The sequence below is a fragment of the Salvelinus alpinus genome, chromosome 12, assembly GCF_045679555.1.
Source record: "Salvelinus alpinus chromosome 12, SLU_Salpinus.1, whole genome shotgun sequence".
In the NCBI taxonomy this organism is placed as follows: Eukaryota; Metazoa; Chordata; class Actinopteri; order Salmoniformes; family Salmonidae; genus Salvelinus; species Salvelinus alpinus.
Genome location: NC_092097.1, coordinates 15,438,959 through 15,465,403, shown reverse-complemented (window position 1 = coordinate 15,465,403; position 26,445 = coordinate 15,438,959). Strand labels below are relative to the sequence as shown.

The window sequence follows — 26,445 nt, the reverse complement described above, 5'->3', positions numbered from 1 at the left end:
TCACCCACCCCCTCCATATGTCTTTATGAAGTTCCAGGAATCTAATGAAACTATAGAGCTAATAAGTCTTGAGGTTCAGTTGAAATTTAAATTAAGTCCTGAAATCAATAAGACTGGCGATAGAATCTGACTGAGAGAAACATAAGGTGCCGGGAAGATGCAACACTTTAAACATTCCAATCAGGAGCGTCAGGCTCAGAAGCCCCAGGCTCAGAAGCCCCACTGGACCAATATATGGCCCAGGCATGGTGCCTGTGAGCTTAGCGCTACCTGTCCCCCTCTGACTGTCCTAGACCTGGCCAACGCAGCAGGCCCCTGTCCCCCTGTGACAGCTCTCTGCCTGGGTATCAGGAGCCCGGGCCAAGCGTGGGAGAGCCAGGACATGGCTCCCCCTGGTCAGGAAGGAGGGCCACTGTGGCCCAGATGGCACAAGTTTGGCAGGGAGAGCTGAGTACGGGTGGGGTTCAGAGGCTGGTGCCATGAGGGGTTGGTACTGAAGCAATCGCATTTATACAAATATTGGAAACAAGCCCCTAATCCTGTCCTGAAATGTTCCACAGACCTGCTGTTATATCATGATACACACAGATTTGCTCGTACAGAATGCACACACACACTATTGGTTGTTGACTATACCTCATGTGAAGCTTTGGCTGCATTGGTCTATCCTTTCAGAAGCAGAACATGTACTTCTTATTTTATTTTTTTAAACAGTGAACCCAGTGGTTTAAAGCCAGCATGGAAATGTGATCTGTTTTCAATGTGTAATCTATACAACTCTGAATATTTGATACAGAAATCCGTTTTAGAGACTTGTTTTATTTAACTCTGCTGTTGAATTATCACCATGTCACGGTGCATCTGTAAGCTATCTGTGTATAAGAGAAGAGGAATTATAGAACGTATCATTCATACTGTAAATGTTCCTTTGCCTAGTTAAACTTGCCCGTGGTTCCATTTGATCTCAAACAGTGACCCATACCACTCATTTAACACCATTAAGACCATATGACCATAAAGAAGTGCCGCCAAACCCAAATCTGGAGATCTACACTATTTGATCAGGAACCCTAAATATAAGTTCCAGACTGTCTGGCACACTTTACTACTATATTACATCATAGTCAAATTAAAGAGATATGCTGAACGTTTTATGTTCAGATAGTACATTCCTGCTGTGAATTGGCCTGGGTTTCTTGTTGTTCCTGGATGTTTCTCTGACCAGAGCTGCATTACTGGTTTGGTTTTTGCTGTGAGGAGCAGTGACTGTGGACAGGGCTCCGTATAGGCAGAAATCCCACTTGGGATCAGACGAAGGATTTGCACATGTAGTCTTAAAGGAGCAGTGGGTCAGGCAGAACAGAGGTAGGGCCTCTCATGTCACTCTATGCTCCTCACCTGCTCCTGATGAAAAAGTCCATTTAGATATTGGGGAATTTTTGGTGGATGCGGCTTTAGAAAATGTATGTGTCGGTCCTGCAACAATTCCCCCTCGAGCCCTCGCATTGCAGAGCAAAGGTAAAGCAGCCTCGTCGACACTGAGGAGACTGCAGCTGTGGACATCCATACATACTGCTGCACTGACGCTTTCTCTTTCCCTCTCTCTCTCTCCCCTGAAGGTGGGAACCCTGGAACTGAAGGCTCAGTTGGACAGCAGGAAGAAAGGTATGGTGGACGGACGAACAGGCTCACTGGGTCCCCATCACCAACGCTCCGTCTCCCATGACAACATAGAGGGAGAAGGAAGAGGAGGAATAGGAGGCTCCTACCACCAGCTCTCTTACGCCACCCTGCGCAAGCCCCCGCCCCCAGACACCTCAGGCATGGCGGACTGGGCCAGCAAGCACCTGAACATGCACACCCAGGGCCTGTTCCGCCGCCGTGTCTCCATCGCCAACATGCTCTCCTGGAACCGCGGCTCCATCAAGAAGCCCATGCTGGTGACCAGCGACCGCGCTGTGAGGAAGGAGGCCTGTGAGATGTTCAAGCTGGTCCAGGCCTACATGGGAGACCGGCCCTCACGGCTGGACCGTCGCCACGCCGCCCTGCTCATCGTCACCAAGTGCTGGGGCATGCAGGGCCTGAGGGATGAGCTGTATGTGCAGCTGGTGAGGCAGACCACGGGCAACACCAGCCCTAGGAGCCTGGCTGCAGGCTGGGAGCTGATGGCTGTCAGCCTGGCCTTCTTTGCCCCCTCTCCCAAGTTCCGCTGCTACCTGGAGGGATACATCCAGAGGCACACGGATCCAAGCAGTGACAAGAAACGTGAGTCTCAGACTGAGCAACAGGGTGGGTCACCTTTCTCTCTTTGTTTCGTCACTGTCTGTGTGTCTGTCAGTATCAGCATGATGGGTATAGCTTGACGTGTGTGAGGATTTTGAAGTGTTTTTTCCCTCTTCTCTCCTGTTTGCTCTTCGGGGATGTTATTTGATTTTCTAAATAACCTTTTAACCTCTGCCTTATTTCCTGGTTTCCAGTGGCTCAGTTCATACTAGACCAGCAGGACATGAAGCTGAAGAAGAACTCAAAGTCCAGAAAGAAACGGAAACAGAACACAGATGAAGAAGGTAGGTCTGAGATCACTTAGGCAGCATTATAAAGATTTATGTTTGGTATGGGATGAGTTTTCCTAAAGAGGACATCTGTTGGAGAGTGCTGAAGTGAGAGACCAATCATTTATTTATTATTTTCTCATGGGTAAGAAACCATTACATATCAAACATGGTTCATATCTCACTGCAGATTAAGAATTTGGGAGTGAAATAGAAATTTGCTATGATTTGTCACTTGACTACCATGCTAATATGCAGAACTTCCCTGGTAGATGTATTAAATGGTTTTCACAAAATACCAGTGGAGGTGGTAAGAGAGCTGAAGGATAAGAATTTCTAGAGATACAATAGGGGGCCATGTTAGTGTTCCCCTCTGGCAGCCCCACATTGCGATTTAGGTAGCCTACTCACCGCACTGAGCCCAGTAGACAGGTTGCCTGACAACGGCACGAAAATGATGCGCGCGCATCGCAGGGGTAAAAAAGCTGTGTGTTATGATTCTAGACGGCAAGATAGCTGGCAACAATGACAAGAAGCTGTCATGTGGGGAATCGTAGGTGGCTCGTTTCAGTTTGTTGTATTGTTATTGATACCATGTCTTGTTTTCACTGGTGTCATGTCTACTAAAATGGCTAAAATTCACTGGCTAGCTAACAACAACTTCAACAATGTTTGAGAGACAAGTGCTCATTCTGCAAATGCATTTATGTTTCCAATAAACATTCAAAGAGGAAATATAGTTTACATGTTGTCAACAATCTTTTGATTCTAAGTCAATCCTGTCTGTTTTGCCCCGAACCTGAACACTCATTAGCCTTGTTGCTATAGGGCAACCCACAATATCAGCTGTGATGATGTCACCAGAGAGGAACCTACCCGTCTAGTGGCAGTGACCACACTGGTGAACACACACACATTGTACATCAATGACTGTAACATCGACCTCTTGTACACCCTGGACAACATCAGTGACTCACAGGCCATGAGGAATGGCTACCGTTCATGGGAGTGACTCACTGTAGAGGTCTTGAGATAGAGGCGGGAATAATGACTTGAGGGAAAGGGCTATTGCATTGCTCACAACGTGGACCCACCAGCCAACCACAAGGGAAAGCCTCCTCACGAACAGCATAATGAGAGCTGCTGTCTGGATAGACGAGCTGAAATGAAGGGTGGTGTTGTGACCACGGCACGGAGCAGCTGTGAGCAGAGTGGTGGGAGGGAGTAAGTGTGTGGGAACTGGAGTCTGGGCTTGGAAGGGCTTTTCTTGGGTCTAGGCTGGTCTGAGGCGGGCCTTGCTTACTTGGGTTTAAAAACTTTGCTGAGGTAGCGTCACTAAACTGATACCTCGGGAGAATCTAACAGATATAGGCAGACCGTCTGAACCAAGAAGTTAACAGGTGTCATTATTACAGGATTTGCCTTCTGCTCTTAATCCTCTGAGGGGTGATTTCTCATGGGCTCTGGTTGCTTCGTTGTTGTTTTGCCTTATCAAAACAACATTTTCATTTGGACCACCGCTGGTGTTCAAACCTGCTCTCAGGCTGGGTAAAGAAAGTAGTCCAACTCTTGCTTTTCTTCCCCTAATGATTAGTTAATTCAGGGAATCTTGGGAAAAACAGTGTGTTTTCCCTGAGATCAATGGGAAATTATCGTTATGATCTCTGTAATTAGCTGTAATTAGTCAAACTGGGCCAGATTAACGATGGCGGTGTACATGCATGACAGTCAGTCACCTGTTTGCTATAAATCCAGGGTCTTTCAGTCTAGAGAACATTCCAGGAAGGATATTTTTCATTGCAGCACAAAATTCTCCATCTGGCCAGGGCTCAGCCACCTGAGTTCTCTGGGAAGGAAGGGAGATGGTTGGGATCCCATGGGTGTGATAGGGAGGCTCTGGGAAGGAAGTGGAGACCTGTTTTATGTGTACATTTTAGTTACCACAGTGACGACGGCCTGTAGTACGGAAATTATGCGATTCTCTTAGGAAGTGGCTCATAAATTTGGAGCATGATTGTTGAGTGCCTTGTTCCATTACTTTTCGAGGCAGAGTCATGATTATTTAATTCCTCAAATGTATCTTACTTCAGAAAATACACCCAAGTACAGGGAACGAGGCAGACCGATAGAGTTTGGGTCTGTAGGTAGGGGTACTGCTCCCTCCAGTGTACTAAGTGTCTGTCTGATGAATCAGCTGGGACAGGATGGCTCCATTCTCCCAGCTTTTCTTTCTATACCGGGACAGTTGAGACATGTATACTCTGATCCCCTTATGCCAGAATCACACAGCCAGCATATCTCCAATTACTGCCTCGGAAATATCTGACATCTATGGGAACAAATTGCGTGTCCATTTAGTGAGGAATTGTTCAACCCTTTTATCTGTTGTTTTGGTTGAAAACCAAGGTTCCTTAGAGGATTCAATCACTGAGCAGACGTATCTGAAGGTGTGACGTGCAGCTATAATAAGAGCTGTATTTCCCATGGTGTTGGGTTACTGAGTCGCATTCCTCAGTGTTACAGTGGCCCTGTCTTCCTTCTCTCTTCACAGGTCTGCCCATCAGCACGTATGCAAAGTTCTGCTATCGCAAACTACAGAAAGTGGCCATAACTGGAGGCAAAAAGGTGAGTTGAGAAGTGAGCATGGCAAAGGGGCAGGGAATGACAAGGGAAAATAGTATTTGTCATAAACCAAGGTATTTAAAAATGCCCAAATAGAGCATGCAGTCAAAACACAACCCCACCCTGAATGTCCCTATTTGTTTAATACTCAAAGGGTTCCTAACCAATACAGATGTTGATAAAGAGATTAATAATGCTAGAAAGATAAACATGGACATTAGTCAGAAACATATCATGGATAGATTCTTAGTCACAGGGCTTAACATACACACAAGACAGTCTATTTCAGATATAATCTTTGATGTTAACAGTCATAGACAAAGTATTACATGAACAGTGTAAAATATAGTCCTAGTAGTCACACTCTGAACCTCCCCTGCAGGGTCTTCGTAAGCCAACTCTGGAGGAGATTGACCACAGCAGACGGGCCATCGTGACCCCCTCCCTGTTTGGCAGCTCCTTGGACGAGGTGATGGAGCGCCAGAGTGAACTCTTCCCAGACAGGAAGCTACCCTGGGTACAGGTGCAGCTCTCCCAATACGTCCTGGCACTGGGAGGGGCCCAGACTGAGGGCATCTTCAGGTGAGACAGATGGGCAGGGTCAGCAAATCACCTCATTGGACTTGGGGTATTCATCAATGAGGTATGGGTTTGTGTTTAGCAGGGTCGGGGTCATAAAAGGAGATCTAGTGAGGATCTAGACAAATGTATGCCAGCCTTGGTGGGTGGTCTCCTGAAGCAGCACAGTTTAAAGCAAACATTCCCTGTGTACTCTACAGTAAAGAGATGGACAGCAGAGCAAACATTGCATACCACTGCTCAAGAGCCCCTGGAGACCAGCAATGTTTCATTTGATACTTTATAAAAATGTGTTTACATTTTTGTTTTTGCATGAGGCCATGGGCTTTCAATCACGTTGTTAGAGCTATTCTCATATCTGTGATTTGTGAGTATTTTTGTTTGGTCTGTATTTCTGTAGATTATTCTATTAGATTTGAATTTGTTTGGAGGAGTATTTATTCTCAACATAAACGTTATACCCCACCCACTACAATGTTTCATGGGCGATAAGGAGCTTTGGTCGATTTTTTTTTCTCCTACTCCAGCTAATACAGAACATGCCTATTCACCATGGTTATTATCATGGTCAGTCCCTAAATCCAAACAAATTCCGCCAATTAACAACATGATACTCCCAGTGCCGTTTGAGTCATGATAACCGTTTCACCATGTTATAATGGGTTTTCAAGCTATGCCACTGAACATACCTGTAGATTGGTAATAGTGGGGGTTATAGTTCCCCCTAGTGGCCATGCAGTGCAACTGAATACTGAATTAGAACGCTTGTTCTGAAGGGTGCCTGGAGATATCGATGAAGTCAACGCATTGAAGCTCCAGGTCGACCAATGGCGGATCCCAGAAAACCTCTCAGACCCCAACGTACCTGGTGAGTTAGTCTGTACCTCTGCTATTATCTGTGCGAGTGTGTGTTAGTGTTAACACTGTCCCCGTCTCCTCTAGCCTCCCTGATGAAGCTGTGGTATCGTGAGTTGGAGGAGCCTCTCATCCCCATGGCCTTCTACAAGCAGTGTGTCAGTAACTATGACGACCCTGTGGCAGCCATTACTGTTGTACAGTGTCTGCCTGAGCTCAACAGACTGGTGCTGTGCTACTTTATCCACTTCCTGCAGGTAATAACCACGACACAGAACACCACAGCTAATACAATACAGTCATACTGACACAACTATTATCATATTCAACATTGGAGACATGGTCATTGGTCAGGAAGTTGAAATGGAACAAATCACTACAAACTCATTAATTTGTCCTTAGTCAATCTGTTTCAAGTTACATACTCTGCCTTCAGTCCCTAATGATTTTTCACCCTCTCTCCCACACTAATTATCCCCAGGTGTTTGCTCAGCCTGCTAATGTGTCTGTTACTAAGATGGATGTCAATAACCTTGCCATGGTGATGGCCCCCAACTGCCTCCGCTGCCAGTCTGATGACCCACGAATCATCTTTGAGAACACACGCAAGGAAATGTCTTTCCTGCGCATGCTCATCGTTCACCTGGACACCAGTTTCATTGAGGGCGTTGTGTAGACTGACTCCCTTGACACCACGTGCCCAAGAGAGATTCACTCTGCTCTGCGAAGCCCGCCCCACTCCATTGACCTATCACAAAACACACACACTGGAAATCATACTGTAACAATACCAGAGTTAATCATGTCTGTCGTCAAAGGCAGGGTCATAAGAAGATAAGCGAGAACCCAGATGTCTCACCACTGAGTACTGTACGTAACACTGTCACTTGACCCATCCTCTATCCTACTTTCTGACTGCAGAACAATACATCTGTGCCTACTTCATAGGTGACATTGTGTGTGTTATGTGATGGAAACACCACAATTATTGCACACAAAAAGACTACAAATTACTTTACATCATAGGGACCGCATTTTATCCAGTTCATTTTGCTGACTTTCTTAAAACTGCATGTAAAATCTGATTTTCCTCCTACATTTATAACTGAATGTGAAGTGCCATTGTTTCATTGCTGGATATGGGCTGTGCAGGAGGAGTCTCATATGGTTTGTACAGGATGGACATTGTCATCAGGAAACAGACCCAGGGTCCCCTCCTTATATCTATTTGGCCTCTTGTATGTATGTGTGTCTGTGTGTGTTTGAGTTCTAGAGACTCAGCCTCCAGTTCTTATTTACAAATGAGAAAAAATGTATAATTTAAAAATAAGCTTGCCTGTGATGTTTTTAGTAGTTCTATCAACAAGACTGCATCAGTCTCACTGCTATATTGGTGATTTTATCTGAAAAAAACTGTTCCACCACAGCCATTTTGATATAGAGCCACAGTCTATAGTCCGACTACAGTCGAGCCACAGTCAGAGCGTACATTTCAAAGTACAAACTGGAAGCAATAAGACCATGTGTCTTGGAGCTTGTGTAAAATACCCGTTTTAGTGGTCTCCTCAACAGTGTGTGTTGTGCAATAACAACCCTCTGATTTTCAACTGCTGAGGGAGGATGTTATAAATGTATTCTGGTACATGTATGTACTGTGTGTATGGGAGATCTATTCGGCAGCAGGTAGCCTAGCAGTTAGAGCTTTGGGCCAGTAACCGGAAAGGTCGCTGGTTGGAATGCCTGAGCCGACTAGGTGAAAAATCTGTTGACGTGCCCTTGAGCAAGACACTTAATCCTAATTTGCTCCAGGGGTGCCGTACTACTATGGCTGACCCTGTAAAACACTTCACTGCATTTATCCAGTGTGTGACAAAAATAATTTTGTTGTTGTTGCAATACACCAATATTGAAAGGGGCATAAACACATGTGTAAAGTAGTAGCACTATCACTTCTTTTCACCATAGATATTTTGGCTCAGGTGTTCTGTTAAAACGGGTGTAGTGATAACTGCTCTCTGCTTCCCTCGCTAACTGAAAGTCTGATTTTCACATGCGTCCAAACTATGATGTAGATAAGACACTCCCCGGAAGCTTTCCTGTGTAAATAATGCTTGTAAATAGTAATAGTAACTGGCTGTATTTTCAAATGATCCATGATAAAGATGAACCTTCCTGATTTTGTAATTACTCCTAGTTTCCCTCCCTCAAGCTTGCCTTTGAAAATAGTACTGATTCAACCACTCATTGTTTGTGTGTGTTATGTGAACATACCCTCTGTTATTCTATGAAATGATTGTTCAAGAAAAATAAAGGTTTAATTGTAGACTGGTTATCAGACATTTACTGGATTAAGTGTATAAAAATGTATATGTTATTGGGGCTATTGCCTAATAGCATTCCCCTTTATTAATGTCTTGTCCAAATGTGTTGTACCGTCTGATTTTTCTGATAGAGTATTGTAACGTAGGCCGACATGGTCCTCAGTTCTTTATGGTTGTCTTGTCATTGTCCTTATCGTCCTGGAAATTAAAACAAATATAGTGGATATTTTTGTACATAAGAATGTAATGCAGAAGTTGCAGTAAATTAACATTCTGATATTTTTTTTATAAAGTGTTAAGTCTTCTAAATAAAGAAAATATAGCCTATTTCGGAGTAAAATCGAGCACTATTCAAGAAACAATACCCTGACGATGCAGCAGCAGCCAGCCAGCAATTAGCTATGTTAGTAATACGATGTAATATAGCCTAGCCTACTATTGATGTAAATTTGCCATTGGCTGTACATGCCGTATAGGCAGGCTTACGACTGTAAAAGTAATTTACTTATGTACAGCCTGCAAATAGCCTCTACCATGCATCTCTGGAACAGAAGGTACATTTAATACATGCGTAGTTGCGCGCCGGTAGTGCGAGTGCATCGAGAAAAAATTCAACTGCGTGCTCTCGAATCAGAAGCACCACACGAGAGGATTTTATCACACGCTGCACATCACCATTGGAAACCCAGTATCCAGAAATCAAGGTAACATTTGACATCAGTTTTCTGCAACATTTTAGTCATTAGTATTTGCGACAGAATAGAAAAAGGTTTTATGCATCAATAACACAAAACATTGTGTAATCTGAATGCGGCATGACGCTTCTGCTTCCTAAACAAATAACTTTTAAAGACTTGTAATGTAGATTTGTTTTGGCTTACGGATATCTTATACTGTTTGGTGTAAGGTAGACTCGTCATTGTTTCGGTGGCTTCAGGGAAGTTTAAAGTGCTCTATTTCCATGCCGTATTTACCGTAACAAAACGTGTGGCCAGGCGTAGAGGCCCGATCCTCTTATGAATGACAGTCTGAATGGCCTGTAAAATTTCTCAAGTCCGCCCCTATCAGACCGCTTAACCAATTAGCTTTATTCAAGTCACTGACAAACTACAGTGAAATATATTCAAGACTCCTTCTAGAATATCGGAAGATAAACTGTCAGAAACGAATCCTAAAAAGGCAGCTTTGAATTGTATAAAATCATATGCATCTTATTTACGCCTTACTTTGGAGTGGATGCTGGGTGACTGCTGACGTGCAAGCAGCGCTGCCAAATAATGGAGAGAGAAAAACATGGCAATTTACAGGATTAGGCTATATTTCAACATTTTATCGGCAATTAGCCTTCTATGGTTATGTTACATAGTTAATGTAAAGCCATGGACTATAGTAGGCCTATAGTTGAAGCCAAGGTCCAAGTTGAAAATTATTTTCACCCTTATCGAGTCTGGGATAAACAACTGACGTTTATTGCGCGTCATTGAGGTCGCTTCCGTGCGTTTTGAGCCTCTCCACCAGAAAGAATTATGCCCTATTCGTTCACAAATGCTTCGTCGGAGTATGTGTTTATGGAACCTACATAACGTAGATTCATGTTATCCATGTATGTTACATAAGCAACTGGCCTACATAACTAGCTTAATCTAATTTCAGAGACCATTTGCATTGCTATTGTCTCCCATTGTTTCAATATGTGGAATGTTCGCCTGACCAGAAAACACGTGGGTTGCCAAGTAGTGTGAAGATATCCGGCTACTATTGTTGCATTTAAATGGACTATGCTCAAAGTCTCTACCCAAAGGTGAGTTTTTCCTCCCGAAATTAGGCTAATGTATTGCAAAGATCTGTTTAGAATCGTGTGATTGTGTTTGACAATGCTATAGGATACAAAGTATTCAGGGCGCGAGACACAATGTAACGCTCTGCAATGGACCAGACAATGGACCATTTTGAGTAGCATAGATTTTGTTTGAGCAGATTTAGTCATCAAAAGCAACATTTTTGTCAATTTGACCGAATTGGAATCCAGTCATGAATCATCACACTATGATCACTCCAGTTGGACAAAAGGATACAGAATAGACAGTGTCGGAATTTCTAATCGTGCTGCCCAAGTCTTTGAAAGCTGTCTGGCTCTTGAACTCGTTATTAGTTACTGGCTGCACAAAATTCTCGAGACAGGGATTAGACAGTATTGCTATAAAATAGATGGAGTAAGGGTTACATACAGATGCTTCAAAGAGGAAGGTTTGCGCTTTTGTGAGATCTGAGGATTGCGTTAAGCATATAACGTTATGTGTTTCTTTGCTACGTGTTTTCGTTGGATAAACATTGGAGCCTAAATGATGGAGCAGACATATTTGCTATCATAAACGAATGTCAAGCCATTTTAAGGGTGTCAATGGGGTTATGCCATTTTTGGATGAGCACCATATTTAAGGGCCTTTCACATCTCTCATTATGTAGTACGACTTTGCTTAAATTCTTATTAAACGTCTATGTGCTTATGACTACTTTATGGATGCCCTATAATGCCTTAAGTTGTTATTTCTTCGTTTTTATTTATTTAGATTATACACACTACAATGTTTACACCTATCTTTGGATGCAACAATCTAAGATTTTAGATATAGCTTAGAACTACATGGTGTCAACACACCTTTTAGACTTGGGGCTAAATTCCACTGTCTGCCTGCCAACATTGTTGCTCAGTCGTTGGTCTTTTGTAATCATTGTGGAATCCCCTCATGTGTCTACTGCTACAATACTAACTTCAGTAATTATAGTTTTTATTCCCCATGTGTCTACATACATACAGTAGTTATTGTTGGGTACACACAGTATTGTGTTCCTGTATTTATGGAATAATTCCCTTTTCTCTCAGCCATACAGACAAGCCTCATCCCTGTTCTCTCACCTCTTCCTGGCAGTCCACTCAGCAAAATGACTAAGACCCTTAGCGCCATTGTTTGTTTTCACTTTCCACCACTATGATTCATTATGTAACAAGTAAATGCTGATCAAAAGAAATTGAGAACTAACTAAATTCTCCACTGATTATGGAGTCAGACCTTTTTTGTATTTAAGCCAGTTCGCTCTAATCCAGTCTCTAGACCAGTACGAACTCACGTTCGTACTTGGCAGTTTTAAGAACTAGAAGTATATGTGTGTCTGGTCTTTAACCAAGTAGAACTGTGTGTCTGTCAGCAGGAGGTGGATGTGGGCAAGATGCCACCTAACAGAAGAGGGATAACTTTTGAGGTGGGAGCAACGCTAGAGGCCAGAGACACCCTCAAAAACTGGTGAGTCATGCTTCTGTTCCTCCATCACTCTCTCTCATTCTCAGTACAGTATGTCTTTATCTGCCTGCACTCTCTTTGTTGCTTTCCTCAGCTATTTTTCAGTCTTTGTCTTTCTCTCTGTCTTTCTGTTATCCAGTTCAGTTGCTTTGCTCCCATCTCAGTCACCCCTCATATGTCCCCTGCTCCTAGGTATCCGGCCAACATAGAGAAGATTGACTATAATGATGAGAAGATCCTGATCCACTACCGTCAGTGGAGCCACCGCTATGATGAGTGGTTTGACTGGACCAGCCCCTACCTGAGACCTGTAGAGAGGATCCAGCTGAGACGACAGGGACTGCTGGACGACGATCCTATCCCTGTAAGAGAGGGACTCTACTTACTTACTCTCCCAACTAGATCCCTACTGATTGCTCTGCTTAGCTTTACCTGGTCTTCTGTTTGCTCCGCCTACTTCTATTTGATGTCATTTGCTCAGGCTGATACTGGATCCATGTGTGACACTTCCTTTCATCTGTCTCTTCAGGGATTTCATGTAAATGACAAGGTCCTCGCCAGTTGGTCCGATTGCCGCTTCTACCCTGCCAAGGTCTTAGGAGTCAATAAAGATGGTGAGTGGTTTGGAAGTACACTCGTATGCATATTGAAGGGATTTGTGTGTTCTGTTCTGCAGAACAGTGTTCTGTACCATCACTCATTCATATATCTTTATGTACATATTCTTCATCCCTTTACACTTGTGTGTATAAGGTAGTTGTTGTGAAATTGTTAGGTTAGATTACTCGTTGGTTATTACGGCATTGTCGGAACTAGAAGCACAAGCATTTCGCTACACTCACATTAACATCTGCTAACCATGTGTATGTGACAAATAAATAATAAAATAATAGAGGACCACAATGGAAATAAGTCTCTTGACGTTTTTGTGTTTGTATCCTCAACAATTTTGTTATGTACAGTTGAAGTCGGAAGTTTACATACACTTAGGTTGGAGTCATTAAAACTCGTTTTTCAACCACTCCACAAATGTCTTATTAATAACTTATTATGGCTGGTGGCAGTATTGAGTAGCTTGGATGAATAAGGTGCCCAGAGTAAACTGCCTGCTACTCAGTCCCAGAAGCTAAGATGTGCATATTATTAGTATATTTGGATAGAAAACTCTGAAGTTTCTAAAACTGTTTGAATGATGTCTGTGAATATAACAGAACTCATATGGCAGTCAAAAACCTGAGAAAAAATCCAACCAGGAAGTTGGAAATCTGAGGTTTGTAGTTTTTCAAATCATTGCCTATCGAATATACAGTGGGATATTGGTCATATTGCACTTCCTACGGCTTCCACTAGATGTCAACAGTCTTTAGAACCTTGTTTGATGCTTCTACTGTGAAGGAGGGGGGACTGAGGGCTCTTTGAGTCAGGGGTCTGGCAGAGTGCCGTGAGCTGACCATGTGCGTTCACGTGAGAGTTAGCTTGAGTTCCATTGCATTTCTGAAGACAAAGGAATTCTCCGGTTGAAACATTATTGAAGATTTATGATAAAAACATCCTAAAGATTGATTCTATACATAGTTTGACATGTTTCTACGAACTGTAACGGAACTTTTGGACATTGTCTGCTCGCGCCTCATGAATTTGGATTACTGGGCTAAACGCGCAAACAAAAAGGAGGTATTTGGACATAAATTATGTACTTTACCGAACAAATCAAACATTTATTGTGGAACTGGGATTCCTGGGAGTGCATTCTGATGAAGATCATCAAAGGTAAGTGAATATTTATAACGCTATTTCTGACTTCTGTTGACTCCAACATGGTTTTGTTGTCTGAGCGCTGTACTCAGATTATTGCATGGTTTGCTTTTTCCGTAAAGTTTTTTTGAAATCTGACACGGTGGTTGCATTAAGGAGAAGTATATCTCTAAATCTGTGCATAACACTTGTATCTTATATTAAAGTTTATGATGACTATTTCTGTAAATTGATGTGGCTCTGCAAAATCACTGGATGTTTTGAAGCAAAACATTACTGAACGTAACGCGCCAATGTAAACTGAGATTTTTGGATATAAATATGCACTTTATCGAACAAAACATACATGTATTGTGTAACATGAAGTCCTATGTGTGTCATCTGATGAAGATCATCAAAGGTTAGTGATTAATTTTATCTCTATTTCTGCTTTTTGTGACTCTTGTCTTTGGCTGGAAAAATGGCTGTGTTTTTCTGTGACTAGGTACTGACCTAACATAATCGTTTGGTGTGCTTTTGTCGTAAAGCCTTTTTGAAATCGGGCACTGTGGTGGGATTAACAACACGTTTATCTTTAAAATGGTGTGAAATACTTGTATGTTTGAGGAATTTTAATTATGAGATTTCTGTTTGAATTTGGCGCCCTGCGCTTTCACTGGCTGTTGTCAAATCGATCCCGTTAGCCGATCTCAGCCATAAGACGTTTTAACAAACTATAGTTTTGGCAAGTCAGTTAGAACATCTATTTTGTGCATGACACAAGTCATTTTTCCAACAATTGTTTACAGACAGATTATTTCACTTGTAATTCACTGTCTCACAATTCCAGTGGGTCAGAAGTTTATATACACTAAATTGACTGTGCCTTTAAACAGCCTGGAAAATTCCAGAAAATGATGTCATGGCTTTAGAAGCTTCTGATAGGCTAATTGACATAATTTGAGTTAATTGGAGGTGTACCTGTGGATGTATTGCAAGGCCTACCTTCAAACTCAGTGCCTCTTTGCTTGACATCATGGGAAAATCAAAAGAAATCAGCCAAGACCTCAGAAAAAATATTGTAGACCTCCACAAGTCTGGTTCATCCTTGGGAGCAATTTCCAAACGCCTGAAGGTACCACGTTAATCTGTACAAACAATAGTACGAAAGTATAAACACCATGGGACCACACAGCCATCATACCGCTCAGGAAGGAGACGCATTCTGTCTCCTAGAGATGAACGTACTTTGGTGCGAAAAGTGCAAATCAATCAAAGAACAGCAGCAAAGGACCTTGTGAACTGCTGGAGGAAATAGGTACAAAAGTATCTATATCCACAGTAAAATGAGTCCTATATCGACATAACCTGAAAGGCTGCTTAGCAAGGAAGAAGCCACTGCTCCAAAACCGACATAAAAAAGCCAGACTACGGTTTGAACTGCACATGGGGACAAAGATCGTACTTTTTGGAGAAATGTCTTCTGGTCTGATGAAACAAAAATAGAACTGTTTGGCCATAATGACCATAGTTATGTTTGGAGGAAAAAGGTGGAGGCTTGCAAGCCGAAGAACACCATCCCAACCGTGAAGCACGGGGGTGGCAGCATCATGTTGTGGGGGTGCTTTGCAGCAGGAGGGACTGGTGCACTTCAAAATAGATGGCATCATGAGGCAGGAAAATTATTTTGATATATTGAAGCAACATCTGAAGACATCAGTCAGGAAGTTAAAGCTTAGTCGCAAATGGGTCTTCCAAATGGACAATGACCCCAAGCATACTTCCAAAGTTGTGGCAAAATGGCTTAAAGACAACAAAGTTAAGGTATTGGAGTGGCCATCACAAAGCCCTAACCTCAATCCTATAGAAAATTTGTGGGCAGAACTGAAAAAGTGTGTGCGAGCAAGGAGGCCTACAAACCTGACTCAGTTACACCAGCTCTGTCAGGAGGAATGGGCCAAAATTCACCCAACTTATTGTGGAAAACTTGTGGAAGGCTACCCGAAATGTTTGACCCAAGTTAAATAATTTAAAGGCATTGCTACCAAATACTAATTGAGTGTATGTAAACTTCTGACCCACTGGGAATGTGATGAAAGAAATAAAAGCTGAAATAAATCATTCTCTTATTATTCTGACATTTCACATTCTTAAAATAAAGTGGTGATACTAACTGACCTAAGACAGGGAATTTTTTACTTGGATTAAATGTCAGGAATTGTGAAAGACTGAGTTGAAATGTTTTTGGTTAATGTTTATGTAAACTTCTGACTTCAACTGTATATATACAGTACCAGTCAAAAGTTTGGAGATATATGTTGCCTGGTGTAACATTTTTAAGTTGTTAAATAAAATAAAGCATCAACCTGATCCATCTGATCTCCATTTGCCCTCAGCATCTTACACTGTGAAGTTTTATGATGGAGTCGTCCAGACAGTGAAGGGGATCCACGTGAAGCCTTTTGTCAGAGAGGTGAGCTCTTTGTTTCCTTCTCTCAGCAGGGACTGTCAATTGTTTCTACCTGCTCAAAGGGCACATACAGTGCCTTCAGAAAGTATTCACACCCCTTGACTTTTTCCACATTTTGTTGTGACAAAATGAGTTTAAAATTGATTAAATTGACATTTTGTGTCAATGGCCTACACACAATACCCCATAATGTCAAAGTGGAATTATGTTTTTAGAAATGTTTACAAATTAATAAATGAACAGTTGAAATGTCTTGAGTCAATAAGTATTCAACCCCTTTGTTATGGCAAGCCTAAATAAGTTCAAGAGTAAAAATGTGTTTAATAAGTTGCATGAACACACTGTGTGCAATAATAGTGTTTAACATTATTTTTTTATTGACTACCTCATCTCTGTACTACCACATCAAATTATCTGTAAGGTCCGTCAGTCGAGCAGTGAATTTCAAACACAGATTCAACCACAAAGATCAGGGAGGTGTCTGGTCACAAGGAAGGGCACCTATTGGTAGATGGGTAAAAATAAAAAAGTATTCCCTTTTGAGAATAGTGAAGTTATTCATTACACTTTGGATGGTGTATCAATACACTCAGTCACTACAGAGATACAGGCATCCTTCCAAACTCAGTTGCTGGAGATGAAGGAAATCGCTCAGGGATTTCCCCATGAGACCAATGGGGAATTTTAAACTGTTACAGAGTAGAATGGCTGTGATAGGAGAAAACTGAGGATGGATCAACAACATTGTAGTTACTCCACAATACTAACCTAATTGACAGACTGAAAAGAATGAAGCCTGTATAGAATACAAATATTCCAAAACATGCATTCGGTTTGCAATAAGGCACTAAAGTAAAACTGCAAAAAATGTGGCAAAGAAGTGAACTTTGTCCTGAATACAAAGCGTTATGTCCAACACATCACTGAGAACCACTCTTCATATTTTCAAGCGTGGTGGTGGCTGCATCATGTTATGGGTATGCTTGTCATCTGCAAGAACTACAGAGTTTTTTAGGATAAAAAGAAACAGAATAGAGCTAAGCACAGACAAAATCCTAGAGGAAAACCTGGTTCAGTCTGCTTTCCAACAGACAATGGGAGACAAATTCACATATCAGCAGGACAATAACCTAAAACACAAGGCCAAATATACACTGGAGTTGTTTACGAAGATGACATTGAATGTTCCTGGGTGGCTTTGATACAGTTTTGACTTAAATCAGCTTGAAAATCTATGGCAAGACTTGAAAATGGCTGTCTAGTAATGATCAACAACCAACTTGACAGAGGTTGAAGAATTTTTAAAAGAACAATGTGCATATATTGTACAATCCAGGTGTGCAAAGCTCTTAGAGACTTACCCAAAAAGACTTCAGCTGTAATCGCTGCCAAAGGTGATTCTGACATGTATGGACTCGGGTGTACATACTTATGTAAATTAGATATTTCTGTATTTCGTATTCAATAAATGTGCAAAAATGTATAAAAACATGTTTTCACTTTGTCATTATGGTGTATTGTGTGTAGATGGGTGAGAATTTTTTTTTAAATTCAGGCTGTAACACAACAAAATGTGGAATAAGTCAAGGGGTATGAATACTTTCTTTAGGCACTGTCTCGGTTCATATTGTGTTGGCTTGCCATGCAAAGGGTCACATTTCTGTGGGTCATACTTTGCATTATTTTCATCTCTTTTCATCCCCCTCTCTTCCTGGAAATAGAGAGGAGGAGGGAAGACTCGGTCTGCTGAGAGGAACGGAGTCAGGAAGCACCAGAATGGCAGAGACAGGAGGCCTCAGGAAAACAGCCCCAAGAATAAAAGGGCCAGACGCAGTACCTCTGACCTGGAGGGAGACAGTGAGACCGAGGATAATAATGATGTTGATGAATGGGACAAGAGGGAGGAACAGGAGAAGACCAAGAGGAAGGATGGTGAGGTGGATGTCACCAAAGAGAGTCCACCCGCGATTAAGCAGGAGGAGCATACAGAGCAGCATGCAGGACAGAACGACCTCCGGGATCACATGACAGCCACTGTGGGCCCGAACGGAGTGAAGGTGGAAGAAGACCGAGGACAGAGTGAGGAGAGGTCTACTCATAATTTAAATGGAGGGATAAAAAAAGAGGTGGAAATGAAAACTGAGTACACAGTCCTGAGCTCACCAAATGAACCTAAGCTATCCACTGAGCCACCCAATCAGATGTCAACACTGACAGGGCCAGTGTTTATCCCATTACCCTCAGCTTTGTCCACCAATGACGGAGTGGAGCAGAAGGCAGCGAGCCAACCGGATAGCTCAAAATCTGCACCACTGGACCTCCCAGTGAAACGTAAGACAACCCTCTTCAGAAAATCACTATACAAAAGGACTTATTCCCAAATAATGGAAGCTGTCACTGCAGTTATATTTCAAGGTTCTGTCCACATTTCAAGTCGTCAAAATAGTATAGGTTTGAATATATTTATGAGAATTCTGAAAGAGTGAAGTGTTTTTAATTTGTTGTTGAACGTCGGCAGTCAGTGATTGTCAGTTTTATATGGTCTCTTTGTCTTTTGTTCCAGCAATAAGGAAGCAGGGTTTTCACAACCCCAATAGATTCAGCAGAGAGCCATGTGAGTTCTCCCCCTGCACTGTGTTAGATCAGTTTACATGTTTCTTTCCACTACTAGCTGTTTGTCCTTACATGTCTCCATTGTGTTTTCAGTGTACAGAGTGATCAAAAACCAGCCTCCCCCAGTCCTGTCCATCAACTTGGACCACAACCCGTTTAAATGCAGCGCTGTGGGTTGCACCAAGTCGTTCCGCAAGGCCAAACTGCTTCACTACCACATGAAGTACTACCACGGAGAGGACCAGCAGCTAGAGGACGACCTCAGCCCCACCAGGAGCGTCCAGACCCAGGCCTCAGAGAAGCACCCCTCCCCTACCACTCTGGAGAGTCCTAAGAGGAGACGCACCTTCTCTGCCTCAATGCGTAAGTGTAAACAAATGGCTGTAGATAGATTTACCCAAAGTTTTAGTCATAATAATGTTTTTTCTATGCATGGCAGACTCCACTGTGCACAGTCCTATCAGAACTCCCCCGTCTCCACGTAGTGTGGCAAAAACAATGAGCAGACGCACGTCAGTGCCACCTGCTGTCAGCACAGAGCCAACACAGAGCCAGCAGCAGAGGGCACTGCTGAGGGAGAAGAGCAAAGAGAACCAGCTGGACAGGAATGGCCAGAGACCGGTGGCGACAGAGACGTTTATGAGCAATGGCATGGACTTAGGTGTGTATAAAATGGAGACATGGAAAGATCTAAAGAGAGGGCTTAAATAGGTCAATAATGTTCACTTTCTCTAAATGTGACACAACAGGAATATTGTGAAATTTGACATGCTCTAGTGTTTGTAACACGTTCAGGATCTAAAGCACTCTCTTAACTCTTGGTTCACTCTGTGTCACTCCAGGATTGGTGAAAGAACGAGACCGGCTGAAGGATAAGAAACAGACCGACTTCCTTCACGTTAAACTGAAGAAAAAGAAGAAGAAAAAGAAGGCCAAGTCTGGTAAGAAGGGGACTCTAGTCACCCTACTGTTCTGAATGGGGCTTGTGTCCTGTTGATCAGCTGCATGTGCAACGCTTCATTCAGGCCGTGGGAAGGCCCCTGAGCACAGAGCCATCCTGCATTCCTCTTGGTGTGGTAGGTGTAGGTCTGTGTTGGATTATCACTAAAACTACCTGTCCTCACTACTGGCCTATACCGCTTCATCAGTCAAATAGCCACTGCTCATTTCATTTGCATCAGCAGTCTTGTGCTTTTACCTCCTTTTTCACTGACTTTTAATGATTTGCACATCTTTGGCTCATGTTTGGTTCATATAATAACACATTAGGCTAGGAAGGCCTTTATTATGGATTTAATAATCATCTCACTAATCTGTGAAAAGTCTAATGCTGACCACAGGCCACTGTGACAGCACTTCTCTAACCAAGTTTGAACCGCTATTGGTCTATTGACCTATTTTAAATTCACTGTGAGTGTGGATAACACTTGTTATAACACCTTTTAGGAGGATAGTTTATTCACTATGCACAATTAGACTATATTTACATTGTTTTGGCCAGTTCACCTCTCAGAAATACTCAAGTAGAGGTATTTCCATTTATGGTTTCTTTGTTATAAGGAAATATTTCCCTACCAATAATAGTATCTTTAGCTGTAAACATCAGAATTCTGTTTTATATAGTGTCTGTTTGTCCCCCCCAATAGAGTTATCTCTTGTTTGTCCTCATCAGCAAGTCCAAAGTTGACATTTTGTTCTGCGTCTGCTTCCCCCTCCCTCCCCTTTATTAACAGAGTACACAGGTAGTGAGGAGAATATTGACATCTCAATATTCGATCTCCAGTCCAAATTGAATTTGCCACTCAAATTCCCCCTCTCACACAATCACAAGCCTGAGTCATACCACTGCAGGCCCGGATACAACCAGTCAGAGCAGATACACGTGGATGGTGGGTATCAGTGTGTGTATGTTATGTGTGTGTGTGTCGCTCTCTCCCTTTTGCCATTATTCTTTGCCTGGTTTCAATCCAAGTCATTTGTCCTTGGCTTCGACCTGTATCTTTTCAATTCTGTATTAAACCGATGTTGCTCATTATTTTCCACACTTTCTGGCGTGAAAAGCAAACAAACTGTTGTCACAGTTGAGGACTGATTCTATGGTTTATTGATAGAATCAAGGGCCTTTTTTTGCTGCTATGGCTTGCTTTATACTCGTTATTGTGCAACATACGGTTTGTTATAAGTCCAACCCACAGAGCTATGCATAAGGGATATACAGGTAACTGCCAAATGAAAGGAGACACCAACAAAGTGTCTTACTAGGACGTTGTGCCACCACAAGATTCCAGAACAGCATATATGTGCCGTGGCATAGAAACACACACACACACATCCTTTAAACCCCTATGCTCCTTTGAGACCCCTCTTAAAGTCACTGGGATCTCTTCTAGCCATGGTAGCCAAAATAATGGGCAACTGGGTATTTTTATACATGACCCTAAGCATGATTGGATGGTTAATTGCTTAATTAACTCAGGAACCACACCTGTGTAGAAGCACCTGCTTTCAATATACTTTGTATCCCTCATTTACTCAAGTGTTTCCTTTATTTTGGTACTTAAATGTACGTTAAAATACTGTGGATGAAATTAGCTATAGTTTCCTCCTATATTTTCTACCATTATTGCTGGTGTTACAATATTCTCTTCATCAAACACATCATTTGGATGTAAATTATATTATCTTCTGGGGACTCACATTGAGAAATATACTGTTTGGTATGAAACTAGCTCATGGAAGAAATATAGATGTCTGTAGTATTGTAATGTTTCTAAAAGAGATGAGAGTCATCTTGACCAGGATTGTTTGTATTAGTTAACCTTTTCCATCCCTTGATTTCCCCTCTAGATGAGGATAGCATCAGTGATTGGTCAACTGACAGCTGTGGGTGGAGTGATGAGCAGGGGGCGGAGCTGGACGTCACTACTCCACCCCTGAATCTGGGCTCTGTTGCCTTGGAGACGGGCGCTCAGGAGATTGTGCGTTGCGTCTGTGAGGTGGAAGAGGAAAACGACTTCATGATACAGGTGAGCTACCTTGGGGTTTTACCTGGCTCTAGCCCAAACCTCCCTCCAATACACATCAGTGAGACTGCGAGACTAGTGGATTCCTACCAACTATATATTTAAATCAATCACATTTGTCAAATGGCACCTAATCTCTCGGAGACAGATTCTGCGTGTAAACCCAAGAATCTGTCGCGACAGGATGGAATGCGTAGGTTAACGAGCAGCAGTAGTTCAGGTGTTATGATAGTGATGGTTTGACGATACTGATGGTGTGCCGGGACTTTTACCGTTGTGACTAGATGGAGTTAGGACTACAGTTGGGTTAGGCCTCAGGCCTACTAGATGGAGTTAGGACTACAGTTGGGTTAGGCCTCAGGCCTACTAGATGGAGTTAGGCCTCATGTTGGGACTACACTTATTGACAATTGGAGCATTTTCACTAAGCCTAACCCTTTTCCTACCCTTAACCTCATTCACATAACCTGCTACGTTAATTCTCCCAACTTGCCGTGTTAGTTCTAACCTGCTATGTAAACAAACCATCAGCCTTGACAAACTATCAGTGTCACCACATCAGTGTTTGGGTTTTCATCCCTGATTATTTGGGCGTATCAGGGTTGGGGAAAGGCAGTCCTTAAACGATAGTTCTGGAGTTAACCCGAGATTAAATAGCACCTTACTGAAGGCCAAGCCCATCTCTGATTCTCTGAAGCAAGCTCAGGCCAACCATTGGCCAAAACTTTGATTTGCATGATTAAGTAGTTGATAGTAACTCTGCTCCCTGGCCTTGTCTCTCGTCTCCCCCAGTGTGAGGAGTGTCTGTGCTGGCAGCATGGCACCTGCATGGGCCTCCTGGAGGAGAACGTCCCAGACAAATACGCCTGCTACGTCTGCCGAGACCCACAAGGTGAGAGCCAGAAACACACAACTGGGATTGCTAGTAAATCCATCGCAGGTTTCTCCACAGGCGTTTAAAAGAGGCTCACACTAAACTAAATAAGCCAGTACATTTAACTGTAATTTTTCTGGATGTGTCTTATGATATCATGTGAGCCTTCATGATCTTTGTTCCAGGTCAGAGGCAGAGCCTTCGGTACTGGTATGACCGTGATTGGCTGAGCAGCGGTCACATGTACGGTCTGTCCTTCCTGGATGAAAACTACTCCCACCAGAATGCAAAGAAGATTGCAGCAACACACCAGCTACTAGGAGACGTCCACCGTGTGGTGGAGGTGCTCAATGGCCTGCAGCTCAAGATGAGCATCCTACAGTAAGTAGAGGAATAGAATGGGAAAAACTATCTATACACTAATATGAATTAATATCTTATATGCTTATAAAATGGGTAGAGTCTGTATGGAGTCTGAATGCCCCTGTGTGGCCCTGTAGTACCCAAACCCACCCAGACTTGCGGCTGTGGTGCCAGCCCTGGAAGCGGGCAGAGAGGCCCTGGAGGAGAGACGGCTCGGGGACGGGCACCGACGCAGCACCGTCTCCAGCGCCAACAGACGAGGGCTCAGAGAGGGACCACAAGAGTCTTGCGCGTGGGGGAGCAGAAGCTCTGATGTCAGCCGCCATGGAGAAGCTCAGTCGAGCCTCCTCTTCCACCTTCTCGCCCTACCAGTCGTTCCAGGACTCGTACATCATGAGTGAGCACTGCTACCAGAAGCCGCGGGCGTACTACCCTGCGGTGGAGCAGAGGCTGGTGGTGGAGACCACACGGAGGGGCTCTGAGCTGGAGGACAGCCTGAGGAGTACTGAGGACCTGCTGGAGAGAGAGCAGCGCTATGGAGGCATGCTAGAGACAGCCAGGCCCAAAGCCCACACACACCTGAACACTCACACCAAGGTTAGTGCTGTTTCAGCCCACACACACACTCCGTTCTATTTCAGCCAGTGATGTAATGGTTAAACAATAGGTGGGTTTACAACTGTGATCGCCGGTTCTTGTTAAAAAAACTAAAGCTTCCTATACTCTCTATCCATACATCCTGCATGCACAATACTATAGAGTGGTAGTCAACCTTATGACTGAAGCATCCTCTTTCCCATGTGTCCAGGGTTCAGATGTTGGTCGCTGGGGCCAGGCCGAGGTGAAGATGGAGGGAGGGGACGGAGACGGCAGTAGCCAGCAGCACCAGTGGCAGATCAACCTGCTGGATCACATAGATGCCGTACAGGAAGAGGTCACTCACAGGATGGACTTCATCGAGAGGGAGCTGGATGGTGAGGCATGCCCTTTGTTTTCTGTCAGCAAGTAAAGCGTTTTGTGATGCCACTGATTGTATATGTACAATGGGGAAAAGGAGAGAATTTCAAGCAAACAACTCAAGACATTGGCCTCTTACCTGTCACAAAGGTGTAGCCACAATCAATACATCTACTGTATATTATAGGTTCCTCTGAGCTATGCATTTTACATGAGTGATTGACAGTGTTGTCTGTTCCATCTTTCCTCCTCAGTGTTGGAGAGTTGGCTGGACTACACAGGGGAGCTGGAGCCCCCAGAGCCTCTGGCCCGCCTGCCTCAGCTTAAACACAGCATGAAGCTGCTGCTAACGGAGCTGGCCAAGGTGCAGCAGATTGCCCTGTGCTGCTCCACATGAGGGCGCCAGTGAGCAGTGTGACATCCATATTCACAGACCAACACAGCACTCCCAAGAGACAATGCAGTGGAGAGCAACACTCACTGGTCTATCTATGGCATTTGGGGGTTGGACTGAGGAGAAATGACCAGATAATTTAATGCAAATGCACTTTCAGTATACTGCAGACTAGTGGGAGCATTTCATGGCATGGGGTAAAATGCTTGAGGATGACAGTTGGTGTTCCTCTGTAAGGCCTCTAGTCTGTACAGGGAAAAGCCCACATAATGGAAATGTGCTGTATCATGGTCATTGCAGTAGGTATTGGATGGAGTCAATACAAGAGAGAACAAACGGGGACAGTTTATGATCGGATGGGTTTTGTTGGTGCAAACCTGCATCATATTAATGCCTTGGTCTGAGGGTTTGTTTGAAGCTTGCTGTCATGTACTCCACAAATGGATGACCTGTACTATGTATTCAAAGACCTCACCTGAACTTCTGATAGACACACTGTCAATATTCATAATGACAGCTGTTGGAAACACTGTCCTTGGAGCCATATTTTGCAACTCTTTTTCCTTTCTCAATATTGTAAAGTACTTAGTCATTGATAATCTCACATAATTATTAAGCTTATGTTTGCTGATCATGTGGATTGTTTTACAGAGCACAACCTTAATAAGGTTATAAATAGGGTGTGACAATACAAACTATATTCTTATATAATGGCACTGTATAGATAAGATTCATCTTTCAGATTTTACGTAGTGAATTTTTACTTTGTCTGTATTATAGACACTGGAGGGACAGTACACAGTTTGATGACGAGTGACGTTTCTGGATTTTTGTTTTCATATTGTTTAAATGTGGTTTCTTTCCAAAGCTAATGTCACTGTTGTATTTTGTTGATTCTGTGTATCTTCTCTTCTATCCTATTCACTCTCGTCTCGCGATATCGTCGCTCGAGTTCCTGCCCTACTACTTTGCAGATGCATACCAGATCTTAGAACGCCTGCAATAGGTGTAACATTTTAGCTAACCACCTCATATGATATAGCAATCTAGTGCCCGACTGCAGTCTGACGTGGCACACAGCCATTGGTAAATGCAATGCAACGCCTGCCCTGCACATCTAGTCGGGCAGGAACTCGACCTTCAACTTTGCTTCACTTGTAGCCTTTGACTTTTGGCTTACTGCAAATGTTTGTGGAGATGTCTGCTACAACCTCAGCATTTTGTGTTCTGTTCTCAGTGGAAGACTTGTAACAGATCCACGATTTTCCTTTTCTTGTATTTTACCTGTACTGTTTATTTGCAATATTTTGTATTTCTTGTGTAAATACATCTGAATGTTTCCTCGGATGACTTTGTATTGATGGTTATTTTTAAACATAGTCCTCCAAAGAGCCATACTGTACTAGTGGGTCAACCAGGTTAAGAACCAAACAAGATGTTGAAAAATGCAACAGATATGCTGGTACATAAATACACTACTATATCTCATTGATATACAGTGCATTCAGAAAGTATTCAGACCCCTTGACTTTTTCCATATTTTGTTACGTTATAGCCTTATTCTAAAATTGATTTTTTTTTAATGTTTCAATGACAAAGCAAAAAAGGGTTCTTATTTTTTTTTTCATGTATTAAAAATTAAAAAACATATCTGCATCCTGTTTCCATTGATCATCCTTGAGATGTTTCTACAACTTGGAGTCCACCTGTGGTAAATTCAATTGATTGAACTTGATTTGGAAAGGCATACACCTGTCTATATAAGGTTCCACAGTTGACAGTGCATTTC

The 26,445-nt window shown here is 42.9% G+C and overlaps 2 protein-coding genes and 1 long non-coding RNA gene across 9 annotated transcripts in view; 2 read left to right on the top strand and 1 right to left on the bottom strand.

Moving 5' to 3' along the window:
* LOC139536558 (rho GTPase-activating protein 39-like) overlaps positions 1-8,931 on the top strand; it is a 54,908-nt gene extending 45,977 nt beyond the window's left edge. Inside the window, exons 4-10 of one of the 2 annotated variants that reach the window (XM_071337176.1) lie at positions 1,620-2,265; positions 2,478-2,567; positions 5,104-5,177; positions 5,557-5,756; positions 6,530-6,621; positions 6,696-6,865; positions 7,090-8,931. In XM_071337176.1, the coding sequence (XP_071193277.1) occupies positions 1,620-2,265; positions 2,478-2,567; positions 5,104-5,177; positions 5,557-5,756; positions 6,530-6,621; positions 6,696-6,865; positions 7,090-7,284 (1,467 nt within the window). In that variant the 3' untranslated portion in view covers positions 7,285-8,931. Of the gene's footprint in view, positions 1-1,619; positions 2,290-2,477; positions 2,568-5,103; positions 5,178-5,556; positions 5,757-6,529; positions 6,622-6,695; positions 6,866-7,089 lie in introns of both variants that reach the window. The other variant, XM_071337175.1, reaches the window with a different exon arrangement.
* LOC139536561 (uncharacterized) lies at positions 8,899-10,088 on the bottom strand. Its single transcript, XR_011667325.1, has 2 exons — positions 9,811-10,088; positions 8,899-9,127 (listed from the first exon to the last, which is right to left on the bottom strand). It is a non-coding gene; the product is annotated as an uncharacterized lncRNA (long non-coding RNA).
* On the top strand, positions 9,389-26,312 carry LOC139536560 (PHD finger protein 20-like). 6 transcript variants are annotated; one of them, XM_071337179.1, is made up of 18 exons: positions 9,461-9,633; positions 10,644-10,730; positions 12,140-12,231; positions 12,421-12,592; positions 12,758-12,842; positions 16,359-16,435; positions 18,154-18,763; positions 18,996-19,046; positions 19,139-19,408; positions 19,485-19,706; positions 19,888-19,986; positions 20,779-20,934; positions 21,893-22,071; positions 22,861-22,960; positions 23,128-23,323; positions 23,443-23,902; positions 24,114-24,279; positions 24,517-26,312. In XM_071337179.1, exons 2-18 carry the CDS (start codon positions 10,701-10,703, stop codon positions 24,657-24,659), a joined length of 3,108 nt encoding a protein of 1,035 aa, XP_071193280.1. In that variant the 5' UTR covers positions 9,461-9,633; positions 10,644-10,700; the 3' UTR covers positions 24,660-26,312. The 6 variants fall into 6 exon arrangements, with proteins under 6 accessions (XP_071193281.1, XP_071193280.1, XP_071193278.1 ...); XM_071337177.1 differs by having other exon boundaries at positions 12,137-12,231; XM_071337178.1 differs by having other exon boundaries at positions 10,583-10,730; positions 12,137-12,231.
* Positions 26,313-26,445: the final 133 nt, after the last annotated feature.

What these genes read in the sequence shown, in the direction of transcription:
- LOC139536560 (XM_071337177.1), top strand. Translation starts at nt 10,701, where the DNA reads ATGGACTATGCTCAAAGTCTCTACCCAAAG. An exon ending in TGAAGCCTTTTGTCAGAGAG is followed by an intron (nt 16,436 to 18,153) that starts GTGAGCTCTTTG and finishes TCCTGGAAATAG; the next exon opens with AGAGGAGGAGGGAAGACTCG. An exon ending in CACCTTCTCTGCCTCAATGC is followed by an intron (nt 19,409 to 19,484) that starts GTAAGTGTAAAC and finishes TATGCATGGCAG; the next exon opens with ACTCCACTGTGCACAGTCCT.